Source organism: Mustela putorius, unplaced genomic scaffold (genome assembly GCF_011764305.1).
Source record: "Mustela putorius furo isolate JIRA1106 unplaced genomic scaffold, ASM1176430v1.1 tig00003854_pilon_pilon_pilon, whole genome shotgun sequence".
Classification (NCBI taxonomy): Eukaryota; Metazoa; Chordata; class Mammalia; order Carnivora; family Mustelidae; genus Mustela; species Mustela putorius.
In genome coordinates this window covers 1,026,541-1,039,486 of record NW_025422006.1, presented here as the reverse complement: position 1 = coordinate 1,039,486, position 12,946 = coordinate 1,026,541, and the positions used below count along the sequence as shown (strand labels likewise).

The window sequence follows — 12,946 nt, the reverse complement described above, 5'->3', positions numbered from 1 at the left end:
GCCCCTCGGGCTTGGGCCCCGCAGTCCCCGCAGAGCGCGGCGGAGCGCAGGGATGCCCACGGCAGCCGCGACCCCTCGCCGTAAGGCGAGGCCCGGGGAGCGTGCGGGGAACGAGGAGCCCGCCCCGGGGAACCGCACAGGTGAGCGCTGGGGCTGCGGGCCGCGAGTGGGGCTCTGCACCCATTTCACCGACAGGGAAGTCGGGAGGCGGGCGGCACGGCGGAGGCGGGGAGGGGGTGCGCACAGCCGTGGGGGCAGGAGTGCACAGCCGGGAGAAGGGGCGCACAGCCGGGCCCGGGACGGCCCCCAGCCCGACACCCGCCGGAGAACGAGCCTCCCCGACCCACTCCGCGGGCAGAGCCGGCGCCCCAGCAGAGCCGGAGTCCGGCTGCAGGCGGTCTGAAACCAGGCGGCCCGAAACCAGGCGGCGGCGCCCAGCCGCCCACCAGCCCAGGTGCGCGCCCTCTCCCCGTGCGGCGCCGGCTCCTGGCCGGCTGCTTACGGGGGAAGTCGGTGAGGCGGACGTGCGGAACCTGCCTCGCTTTGCGGGGAGGTGCCGCTGTCCCCACCCCCCCACTTCACAGGTGGGGAAACTGAGCCTGGAGGGGAGGACGCCTGCCCGAGCTCCCGCGACTGCCGGGCCCCGCATGAGGTCCGGGGTCTCCGGAAGGAGGGAGGGCTGGCAGTTGGCTTACTTTGTGGTTGATTTCGAGAGTGTTTTGGTGAGGCTTCCCCGTCGTGCTTGGCTGGGGTGTAGGAGCTCCTCCGAAGGCGCAGGTTTGAACGCTGGCTTTGCTGCATGACTGCGTCTGAAGCCTAACCCTCCTAGAAGCAGCGGCAGATGTCCCAGAGCCTCCCTTTAGTGCGCGCTGCCCCTCCTCTTTGAGCCCAAGGGTCTCTGCACACCTGTGCCCCAGGCCAGGTGCGGGACGGGGCTCTTCCCACACGCGGAAGGTGGACCTGGAGGATCCGGCTGGCCCAGGTCCCATCCCCTGGGGGCAGCCCATTCAGGCCTAAAACAATGACATCTGCCACTGGGGGGCGGAGCACGGGTGGGCAGGTTCTTCTCAAATGGGGAAACTGAGGCTCAAGGAGGTAAGTTGCCTGCAGAGCAGAGGTGCTCGGCTTGGGGAGTGGGAGCTGAGACCTGCCCCGGCTGGGTGGGGGGTTATCTTCTTCGACCCCTCCCACCCCATCCTCTCCTGCATTTGGTGCTTTGCCGCTGTTGCTGTGTTCCGTGGGGACCCTGTGGCTTTGTTGCCGCACTCCCGGGGAGGTGGGTGTTGACCAAGAAGGGGCTTGCACAAGCCGAACTTAGGACTAGGACCGAGGCCCTGATGTATTTGCATACAAAAGACTACTGAGAACTCTGCCTGGGGCAGTGGGGGGCAGGGGGGTTTCTTAGAGGCCAGTCCCTGCCCTCTGGCCAGCCCAGCCCGGCTCCACCCCTGCTTCTGATCAGCTACCGCTCAGCCCTCTCCTGGATGTGAGCCTGGGGAGGGGGCGCTCCCAGCCCATAGGAGTCCTACTCCTGCATTTGGGTTCGGAAGCCCCCTCTGACCTGGGATGCGTCTCTCTGACTCTCGCCTCAGTTTCCCCATGTGCATGGTATACCTGCCCCCATGCTTGTGGACGGGCTAGGTGGAGTTGGGGGGCCTGTGTGCCCCCCCCACCCCGGCATGGTCGTTCTGCTCTCAGATAACATGTCCATCCAGACTCCTCCATTCCCCTGCCCCGTGGCCTTGGTCTTTCGAGCTGTGGATTCCCTCTTGTTCCTGTGGGCTTGTGAAGGGATGTGGGGGGGATCTTTTGGAGACACTTTGGTGCTCCCTTAAACATAGCAGTGGGGGGTGTTTTTCCTGTAGTCGTAAAATGGACACATTGCTCTGTTCTCCTGAGACTAGGTGTTGAAGTCCAGCTGTGTCCTGGGGTCCGCATTCTTCCCGCATCACCCATGTGTGGCTGCTGAAGGGCAGGTCGGCAGGGAGAGGCTGGCTCAGAGCAGGAGCTTAAATTTTTGTGGAGTGGCTGCCTGGGTGCCCAGCCCACCACGGAGGCCACCCTTCCACTGCCCATGGCCCCCGCCGGCTCTGGCCCTCGTCCCAGAGCAGCTCCAGCAACTCCCTGATGGGGGAGATTGTATAGGACTGCAGGAGGGACACAGGGTTCCAGCAGCCGGAGGTGCCCCCACTCCCGGACCTTCTGGAAGGCCTTGAGGGAGGAGCCTGGGAAGGGGCAGCAGGAGGACCCAGGATGGTGAGGGCATGCCCTGGGCGTCACTCCTGCTGCCCTACTGCACAGCTGACCTCTGCCCTTTTCATGAAGGAGAGACTGAGGCCCAGGGGGAGTTGTGGGAATCCAGATGTGGCCTGTGTTCCCCTGCAAGGCCAGCTCGGCCTCCTGTCAGGTGTGGGCAGAGCCTCAATGTTCTCCCCTGAAAGAGTTGGAGTCAGCCTGGTTCTGCTCTGGAAGGCATTGTGTATTCTGCTGGTGTGAGGTCACCTGCCAGCCGCCAGGGGAATGCCGGGGTGACCTGGTCTCCACAGTGGCCAAGGTCCAGGCCCGCCCCCACCCCCCATGGGGAAAGGAGACGCACTCTGAGAGGGCGAGTGTCTTGCCTGAGGACATACAACCAGGGCTATGGGCCTCCCACGTGTGGCTGTCCCTCCTGCTGGGATCGTGGGGGTCCCACCCTCCATAGAACACCTGTGTGTGCGCAAGTCAGCCTTTTAAACTCTCCTCCTGGGGTTTCCCTTTCCATTTGAAGGAAACAGACTCAGAGCAAGAAGAGAGTCCCCTGCAGCAGAGGGACCCAGGCCCTTGGTTTGCTGGCCCTGAGGCTGGCCTCCCCATTTCCCGTGATCCTTTGGCAGAAGGGGGTAAGGTAACTTATTTACCTGGACCCCTGTGGGTGAGGTCAGGGTTTGAGGGTAGCATGGTCTCCAGGAAGAAGGATGAGAGGGGTGGGCCTGTGGTCCAAGGTTCCAGATAAAAGATTAACAAGAGAGGCTTGTTCTTCTCCCGCTGGCCATGCGGGCTGGGCTGGGGAAGCGCCAGGGTCAGGCCCTGCCCCCTTCCCGTGTGCCAGTCCAGCGCAGGTCTGTCCAGGGAGCCCACAGGTTTACTGTCCAGGGAGCCCACAGGTTTGGTTTGGGTTTGTGTCTTCTTTGCATCCAATCTATTTGCTGTGTTTTTCCTCCTTTAAGATGTATTTGAACATAGCAGAAAAGAGAGAGGGGTCATAAAGAGCCTGAGGAGCGAGGCGGCAAAGGCTGAGGCGTGCAGCTTCCAGTGTCTGGGCCAGTGGCAGGTGGAGGGCCGGCCTGGCCGCTGGTGTCTGTGTGGGTTTTCAGCAGGGAGGGGGAAAGATGGGATTTGCCTCTTAGACATCAAGGCAGGGGCTGTTGGTGGGGTAGTGAAGGGGTGGGGGGTGTCCTGGGGGGGCTCCAGGCTGGGCAGAGGCTGGGGATGCGGCCGCTGGAGCAGCTGGCCCAGCTGCCAGGCCTGGGTGACTCAGGACGTGTCAGGGGGCCGGGGGTGGGGGCGGTGCTGGGGTAGGTAGGTGTTTCGAATCCCCAGTGGCACCGTGCTGCCTCCCTGCTCTGGCCTGGCTGTGTGTCACCAGTGGAAAGGTCTTGTGGGGACCCTGCCAGTGGACCCCTGGGGTGCTGGGGTGGACCTCCGCTTCCTCGTCTGGCAAATGGCAAATGGGCTCAGCCAGGGAAGGGATGTAGGAGAGCCCGTAGGAGCCTGGGGCTGGGAGGTTGGCTTGGGTACCACGGCCTGGAGGGTCAGAAGAGGCATTGTGCCCTCCCACGGGAGAGTGTAAGTGAGCCCCAGGCATGGCTCTAAGGTTTCCATGGGGTGGTCCTCGTCATGACCCTGGGGGCAGGGCACCCAGTTTCGCAGATGGGGACATGGAGTCTGAGCAAGAACCTGGGTCTGGGAGACGGTGGAGCAGAGTCCTGCCCCATGGAGGGGGCCTGCGGTTTGGGGTCTTCCCCACAGAGCAGGACCACCCTCCTGCTTGTCCGCCTCCCATACAGGCTCCGGGATCACAGAGGCTCGAGCGCCCAGCCTGGCCCCCTGCAGGGTGGGCTGTGGGCAGGGCTCCTCATTCTCCCCTCACTTACCAGGATTATTTCCTCAGGCCTGGGTTTTTAAGTGTTCAAGCTGCACGCGTGCTGGTGGCACAACTCCCAGCCTCTGATGGGTCTGAGCTCCCCTCGCTGCTGGGAGATGCAGTGTCTGAGGCCCCAGGGCTGGGGTGGGGGCCAGGACTCTCCTGGAGCCCTGCTGCGTGTTCACAGCGTGAGCCCCACATCCTTTTTCCCATCTTGCATTGGGTGCGCCATGGCGGACCTGCGGGTCAGCGCCACCCCCGCACTCTCCCATCCTCGCTGCTGGGAGCACTTGGGGAGGAGCATTGCCGGGTGGTGAAAGCCAGGTTGGGTACCTTGGCCACCGGAACTGGCCACAGCTCAGGATGTGACTGTTGGTAGCAGGCCCTGCCCCCACCCTGTGCACATGCCAGGGCGCACTGTGTCCCAATGATAGTGGTGGTTTCCCTGCTGGGGCCTCGTTGTCTGGGGCAGGCCCCCTGCCCAGCCAGCTGCCACACTGACAGGTCCCAGGCGCAGAGAGGCAGAGTGACAGGGTCACCCAGCTGGTGTCACCCTTGCTGCCTTGATTCCTGGGGCCGGCAAAGCCCCAGGGGTAGGGGTCTAGAGGGCCACCTGGTTACATGCAGCCATGTCGCATGCTGGGGGCGCTCTCCCTGGGTCTTAAGTTATACTTAAGTATACTCAGACATACTCGCAGAGTTGAAGGGAGTTGTTATCACGCCTTCTAGCCTGACCCTGACTCTGGACCTTTTCTTGAGAAAGTTCTAGTTGTACAGACTGGGTGCTGGTGAGGGGGGTGGTGCAGACCAAGGCGAGCACCCCCGGAACTCAGCTGCCTTCCCTCCTTGAGGGCCAGGGCCTTGCAGGGCGGTACCAAGGAAGCCACTGAGCACAGAAGAATGCAGAAGTGACAGGTCTAAATTGGGGACTCGGAAGTGTTGGCTGCAGGGTGACCATGTGACCGGCCTGTGGCCTATCTACCCTTCCCAAACCCCCCTGCCCAGAAGGACTGCATGAGTCCAGGTCCACGGTCCTGGTGGCGGTCCCGGGCTTGGGCCTTCTTCCGTCTATTCATGAATGCATGGCCGGCTGTCGAGGGAGAGGTTGCTTAGTTCAGAGTTCACTCCGGAGTCCGGGTGTGCGTCCCACTGGGCACCCCACAGGGTGGGTGCCAGGTCAGCGCTCTTCCACCCCCCACCCACCTTGGTAGGCTAGTCATTTTACCGTTGACCCTGCCAGCAGCCCAAAAACAATGCCTCACGTTTCAAATGTGCATTTCTTTGATTGACATAAGTCTTTTCCTGAAAGGTTTGGAGCTTTATTGAGAGAGAATTCATATACGATGTGATTCATTCTTTGAAGTATACAGTATTTTTTTTTAAGATTTTATTTTTATTTATTTGACAGATAGAGATCACATGTAGGCAGAGAGAGAGGAGGAAGCAGGCCCCCTGCCGAGCAGAGGGCCCAATACGGGGCTCGATCCCAGGACCCTGAGATCATAACCAGAGCTGAAGGCAGAGGCTTTAACCCACTGAGCCACCCAGGCGCCCCTGAAGTATACAGTATTTAATGTGTCCGGCAGATCTGGGCAGCCCTCCCCACGGTCTGCCCCAGGACATTTTCGTCACCCCAGAAAGAAGCCATGCATGCCGCAGCAGTGTCTCTCCCGCCCTGGTTGATCCACTCTCTGCCTGAGGATTGGCCTCATGCAGGAGGTTCATAGAAATGCAGTCCAACCACGTGAGATTTTGTGGCCAACCGGGCCGCAGGGTGGTCAGCGCCTCTGTCCTTCGATATTCCCTGTGTGGCTTGTTCTGTGTGCCGTTTATCCGTTGATCAGCGGGTGGGCAGGAGGGCAGTTTCTAGGTTCCAGCTGTTGTGAACTGTGCTGCTGGGAACGTGTGTGTACAGGTCTATGTGGATGTGTTTTCCCCTCCCCGGTCTGTGGCTGAGCGGGGCGTGGCGGCATCACACGCTGACTGTCCACGTGCGTGCGGGGCCCCGCTAGGGCCACTGCGCACCTGCCTTCTCGCCTGCTGTGCGGGGCTCAGGCTCCCACACCCCTGGTACACCTGTCCCCCTCTGTGTCACGGACAGATGCTTGTGGAGGAGAAGCAGCACCTCCGTGATCTGATTGGCGCTTTCCTGAAGGTGAAGGAAGCTGAGCATCTTGTCATGGCCGCTGGTACATCTGTAGAGAAATGTCTGTCTGATCCTGTGCCCACTTTTAGATTCAGGTCCCTTCTGTAATTTAGTATAATAATTTCTGCAGGGCACCTGGGTGACTCAGTCAGTGAAGCGTCTGCCTTCAGCTCTGGTCGTCTTGGGGTCCTGGGATCGAGCCGCCCATCAGGCTCCTTGCTCAGCCGGGAGTCTGCGGCCTCCCCTGCCTGCAGGTGAATAGTGTGGTCAGGCCCGGTTGCTGGAGCACTGTTCTGGTCCCACTGAACCATCCTGGCACCCTTGTTGAAACTCGCTTCACTGGGAATAGGAATTTATTTCTGGGCTCTCAGCTCTGCACTACTGGCCTCGATGTCTGTCCCTTTGTTACCGTAGCTTTGTGGAAACTTTTGAAAGTGTGAGTCCTCCAACTTTGTTCTTTTTCAAGATCATTTTTGTGTGGGCTGCTGGGTCTTCGGCAATTCCTTATGAATTTTTGGACCAGCCCGTTGGTTTCTAGAAGGGCAGCAGCTGGGACTCTGGTAGAGGCCAGGCTGCGTGTGCGGCTGAGCGGAGGCGAACATCCGTCCCCTGGAGTCCGTCTCCCTGTCCGCAGGGAGGGTGGCTTCCCTTCATTCAGGAACTTTATTTCCACCAACAATGTCTTAGAGTTTTCCTGGTTTAAGTTTTGCCCTTATTTTGTTCAGTGTATCCTACAAAAGGAAGCGGGATTGACGTCTCCGTCTCACTCCCAGGCTGTTCACAGCCGCTGTGCTGAAGTATGGCAGATTTCCGTGTGTCGGTCATGCCTCCTGTGGCCCTATGGGAATTCTTATTTGTTTCTGTAGGTTTTTACTAGATTCCTGGGGGATTTTTCTAGATCCAAGATCATGTCATCGGATGAAGAAGTTTTGCTTCTTCCTTTTTGACATGAATGTCTTGTATTTAATTTTTTTTTAATATTTTTAAAAAAATAGGGAAGCAGGCTCCTTGCTGAGCAGAGAGCCTGATGTGGGACTCGATCCCAGGACCCTGAGATCACGACCTGAGCCGAAGGCAGAGGCTTTAACCCACTGAGCCACCCAGGCGCCCCTTGTATTTAATTTTTTTAACTGATTGCCCTGCCCCTGGTTTTTGAGGCATTTGTTTTTCTTTTCTGCTTGACCTGTACTTCTCTGTTGTGACTCTGGGCACTGTTGCTGATACATAAGGGCAGTCTGTGGGGAGAGACCCTCCTGCTATGCCGAGTGTTACTTCTGGGCCCCTCCCCATGGCGTCAGCCCCCTCCGCGAGATCGGCGTCCCCGCGGGAAAGTGGGGGTGAGGATTCCTCCCTGCTCTCCTCTGGGATGGCTGTGGGGGCTGAACCAGGCTGGGAGTGAGGGTCCTTCTTTTTTTTTTAGTTCCGTGAGGGTCCTTCTTGACCAGAACATTCTATCAGAGCTGCATTGCTGGTGGCAGTGACACTGGCGATGGTCATGTGCACACAGGAAGGCCAAGCACTGTCCGGCCTTGCCATGCCTCAGTTTCCCCATCTGTGAGGGAGTGATGGACTGCTCTGCTCATGGGAGCGAAGCACCCATTAGGTGCCCAGGGTGTCTCAGCTGATCCGGGAGTGAGCCATGCCCCTACGAAGTGCACAAAGCCTAAGGGCCCCTGGCTCACCTTCTCCCTCACACTGCAGCCTGTGGGCCCCCCCACATTCTCAGTGGCGCCGAGCACTTGCAGCCTGGCGGAGCACAGTTAGGGGTGATAACCCCCACGTGGTTGATATTCAGGTATAACTTCAGACTCCCCCAAAAACCTTACCAATGCTGCTGCTTACTGCTCCCTGGTGACCGAAGCCTCACTGATCACACCACCAGCCACTAGACACGTGGCTTGTGTGTTAGGTGTGTTACGTACTGTGGTCCTACAGTAAAGGGAGCTGGAGAGAAGCAGACACTGGGAAAGTCACAGGGAAGGGAACTACGTGGACAGTTCTGTCCTGTAATGAGTCCAGCATCAGTGTACCCGAGCCGTTCAAACCACCTTCAGGGGTTGCCTGAATTTGCCTTTATTGTCGTCTGACACAAAGTTGTGTTTTCAACACTGTGGTCCTTGGACCCTCCAGAGTTCGCTTACTGTGGGACCCGCTCTGCCTTTATCTGTGGTCACCGGTCTGATGGCTGCCACACACTTGCTAGCCTGGGCCGTGGGACCTTCTCCAGAGTGTCACGTGGCTAGTGGGGCTAGTGGGGCTTCTGCCTGCCAGCGTGGGGTCATCACACCGTCTCTCCTCTTTTCTTCCCTAGGCGTGTGCACACATGTACAGCCACCACCGAGGGGCACCCTCCAAGTCCTCCGTGGCAACGGCACTTCCGTGGGGACCATCATTGTGTTCCACTGCCCCTCAGGCCACCAGATGGTTGGGTCTGGCCTCCTCACCTGTGCCTGGAAGGGGAGTGTCGCTGAGTGGTCTTCAGTGACCCCCATGTGCAAATGTGAGTCCCGCTCCCCCGAAGCCACCCCCCAACTCAGCACCTGCGGGGGTGGGGGGCTGCCAATCCACGGCAGGGGTGCAGTGGGTACGGGTCAGTGTGGGGCCTCTGTGTAGGGTCTACTCCTGGTGCTGGCAGCCCAACAGCCCACGTGGGGCTCCATGTCTTTGTTTGCACTCAAGGCCCAGCAGCGGGGCCCCAGCTCTGCCCCTGAGGTGGCCGCTCACCTCCAAGAGGTCACTTGTACATTGGAACTAGTGCTCTGTCGTCTTTGAAGTGGGTGGCTACGTTTGTTCATTCATGTGTCCTCTTGTGCATGCACATGGCCCATCGTACTAGGAGGGTGCCCCGGGTTGTGTGTGCCACGGATCCTTGAACTGGGGGCACTGATGTTACCAGCTGGGTGAAGAGACGGCTTTCCAGTATTTGAGTTATATTTGTTGTACAGGGTGTTAATAACACCCAGCACAGCATTTCTCAAAGTGCGGTCACTTTTGTGTTGATGTATGTGCATCGGAGAGGGCTCTGTGGTCAACACAGGTGGGAAAATGCAGGAGTCATAGGCTGCAGCACTTCTCAGAGCCTTTAAAATGCTCATGTGCTGGATGAATGTCTTTGAAGGAGGGTGCCTGTCAGAGTAGACTCCAGGAGACAGGAAACGCAAGAGAACAGGTTCACCAAGCTTTCTCTTGCCCATGGCCCCCAGGAAGGGCATCTCATGTGGCACCTCCTATAACAGGGACCCAGGCCTCTCTGGGCTGTGGTTCGGGGACATGGCCCAGGATGGAAGCAGCTGCTCCTGCCAGGCAGGGCAAGGAAGGCCCTCAGACAATGCTCCCCACCCTTCTCCTCACCCCACGGAGCGGAATGTGGACATGCAGCTGTAGGGGAGGCCGGGAGAAGACCTCTGTGTGGGTGGGCTGTGTCAGCTAGGGCAGGAGACGGGGATATGGGGTATGAGCAGTGTCTGTGGCGAGGGAGGATATGCAGTATTGCTCATACCGAGACCCCAGGCCTTGTTTTCCCAGAACACCCTTTAGAACCAAATAGAACCACCTCTCAGCATGTAGCTGGCCACATGGCTATTAAGTGGCAAAGGCCCTTTGACCCTGAGCACAGCCATTTTTCTTGCTTTTGAGCCCTTCCAGAAAGTGACGGCCCATAGGCCCTTGGAGGGTTGTGCTGGCTTGTGACCTTGTGGAAGCAGGCCATGGGCTGTATGTGGGCATCTGGGGCCCAGGCTGCAGTGTGTGGGCCAGCATTGACCTCGCTGTCAGAGCTGTTCCCAGTGTGCCACTCGGAGCTCCTATGCACCTTCAAAAACCCTGCCGAGACACCCCTTTCTTTTCTTTTTCTTTTCTTTTTTTTTTTTAAGATTATTTATTTATTTGACAGAGAAGAGAGACAGCGAGAGAGGGAACACAAGCCGGGGGAGTGGGAGAGGGAGAAGCAGACCTCCTGCTGAGCAGGATGTGGGGCTCGATCCTAGGACTCTGGGGTCATGACCTGAGACGAAGCTGAGACGAAGGCAGATACTTAACTGAGTCACCCAGGCGCCCCAAGACACCCTTAGATGACAGAGTTCCCTGATAGCCCCACTCCAACAACATTATGCACAGAGCTTGGCCCCAGCCACCAGCACCTCCCTGCTCCCCTGCCATGGAACAGAGCTTGCTGAGAGCCTGGGCGAGCCCCGCGCAGGAAGTAGCCTTGTCTTGCTTGCAGCGGTGCCGCCATATGAGACCTTCGGCTTCAAGGTGGCCGTGATCGCCTCCATCGTCAGCTGTGCCATCATCCTGCTCATGTCCATGGCCTTCCTCACCTGCTGTCTCGTGCGGTGCATGAAGAGGAGTGAGCAGCCATCCGACAGGTACGCTGGCCCCCACAGCCCCCGGGCCAACCTGCTGCTGAGGGCTCGTCACGGGCCCCTGCCGTCTGTGCCGGGGCCTCCTGTAGGTATGTGGGGCTCCTGGGGCAGCCCTGGCTCCTCAGGGAGCCAAGCTGCAGAGCGTGGCCCCATGGCAGTGGGGGGCTCGGCACCCCATGCACATAGGGCTGGGCTGGGTGTCGCTTAGGCAGGGCTGGCTCACACCCCACTGTGCTGGGTGAGCAGGGCTGACCAGTGATAGGGAGTTTTGGCGCGCGGCCAGACGCTGGGCCACCGCCACCTTCACCGTACTATAGCTTTGCCTGTGTGTTTCTTATAAAATATTTACAGGGTGTGAGCTGCCATCTTAACCCTCCGCAGGGGTGCGGCTCGGGGCTCAGTGTGAGTGGCCCTTGGCACCCTCCGGCCCTAGAGCTTCCGGCTGCAGCGGCTGTCTCGCCGAGATCTGGCATCTTGAGCATCCTTCCCCATCTCTCCCCAGGGCGACCCAGCTGTGGCTCCAGCTGAGAGCCGGGGACTTGGAGACAGTGCCGCCTGCCTACCTGGGCCTCAAGGGCGTGAACATCAGCAACAGTGGTGGCGGCGGTGGGGGGCCCGCAGGCCGTCCTGGCCAGGCCCACGACAACTACAGTTTCACTACGTGCGCATGGGGGGTGTTGAGGGGGGCGTTGAGGGGGCCACCGGGGTGAGGCGGGCCCCCAGCTCGGTCAGAATACCACCACCCCACACACTGCCCAGGCTTACCTGGACCTCAACTCCTGCCCCTGCACCAGTGGCCGGACGTCCTTCTCACCCAGGGTCCAGACCCTGTGCCAGATGCCTTTCTCCTGGGAATTCAGACCTGCAGAGGCATGAACTCCCTTCCCGAGGCCCCAGCAGGACTCCCTGTGTCTCCCCCTCCTGTCTCTCATGCTTCCTACATGCGTGCATGTGCTTTCTGAGCCGTCACAAGGATGTCCTCTTACACCCCGTCTCTGACTCGGGGAGTCCCGTCTCTGCACGTGGACTGCAAAGAAAGCACCTCCTAGTGTTGCTAGCTTTAAATGCATGCCTTCCTACCCCATGACAGATGGCACCTGAGGCTGGGTTCCGGGCACCCTAAGTCGGATGGCCATTGCCATGTGCGGTCCCTGGGCCTGTGGTCCCACAGAGGTGGAATCCTGGGCCACCAGGCTTCTGCACAGCCCCATTCGGGCTGCGTCTCCGCGAGGGACCCCATGGTGGCATGTGTGCGGGTCACAGACACGGGTTGGGCAAGCATCCCATGGGCATGTGGGCTGTGGTCTCTACGAGGGACCACTCTGCTGTCTCCACGACCTCTGACCTAAGGCCTCAGGGTCCAGGGACATTCCAGCCGGAACCAGTTACTGCCCTGGGATGACAGAATGGCCCCTAGGGTTTAGGTACACTCTGAATGAGCCCCCTTCCTCAGCACCACCCCCAAGTAGCCCCTTCCCACCCTTGGAGGGTGGGTATGCTGATTCTTGGATCACGTACCTCATACAGGTGAGGGGTCTGAGGCCCAGGCAGGGGCACCAGTGGAGGGATCTCATCAGGCTTAAGGCAGTTCTGAGCCTGCTTAAGCCTACGGAAGGCCAGGCCCCAGGGGCCTATCATGGGGGCAGGGTGACACAGGTCCCCGCCCTTCCCCCAAGCCTTGCCTCTTTTTCCTGCAGGGACCTAGGTGAGGGCACCAGAGAGCTGGCTGGCATGGCCCGTGGCGTGGACAAGGACCCCTGGACCACCAGTTGTCCTGCGAGCTCACCCTGTGCCCAGGTGATGGTGCACGTGGCCGACCTGGGGCGCACCCCGCCTGCCCCCTGGCCCACTGCAGGAGTGTCCAGACAGCACATGGCCTACGTCCCGGGGTGACTGAGGCAGAGTCTGGAGCCTGCCCTTCACACAGGAGGACCAGGGACACCCCACCACCCAGCCACCTACCATCTCAACCTGTGTCTAGCTTGTGATGGCTCAGTAAAACCAGCTTCTGGGGTTAGAGATCCCTCATGGAACTGAGCTGGGGACTCCAGAGCGTTGTCCTGTCCCAGGGGGGCCCCTCTGGAGCAGCTTTTATAGACAGGCATCCTCCGAGCCACCACAGAGTTTCCGGAACCAGATGCAGCCTCCCCACCCAGCTGGCTCCTTTAAAGAGCCTGGGAGATGTTTTAAGCAAATCTCGTTTTGCATGGGGTCGGGGGAGAGAGAGCAAGGACTGAGCTGGGCACTGCTTCTGCTCTGTGCAAAGGTACCACAAGGGGAAAGGGGTGTGAAATAAACAGTTCTAACACTGGA

General features: G+C 59.6%; 1 protein-coding gene across 4 annotated transcripts; it reads left to right on the top strand.

Moving 5' to 3' along the window:
• SUSD3 (sushi domain containing 3) lies at window positions 1-12,946 on the top strand. 4 transcript variants are annotated; one of them, XM_045064981.1, is made up of 6 exons: window positions 61-140; window positions 6,225-6,312; window positions 8,581-8,769; window positions 10,492-10,636; window positions 11,136-11,294; window positions 12,331-12,946. In XM_045064981.1, exons 2-6 carry the CDS (start codon window positions 6,225-6,227, stop codon window positions 12,524-12,526), a joined length of 777 nt encoding a protein of 258 aa, XP_044920916.1. In that variant the 5' UTR covers window positions 61-140; the 3' UTR covers window positions 12,527-12,946. The 4 variants fall into 4 exon arrangements, with proteins under 4 accessions (XP_004766188.1, XP_044920916.1, XP_044920914.1 ...); XM_004766131.3 differs by lacking the exon at window positions 6,225-6,312 and having other exon boundaries at window positions 1-140; XM_045064979.1 differs by lacking the exons at window positions 61-140; window positions 6,225-6,312 and adding an exon at window positions 3,016-3,154.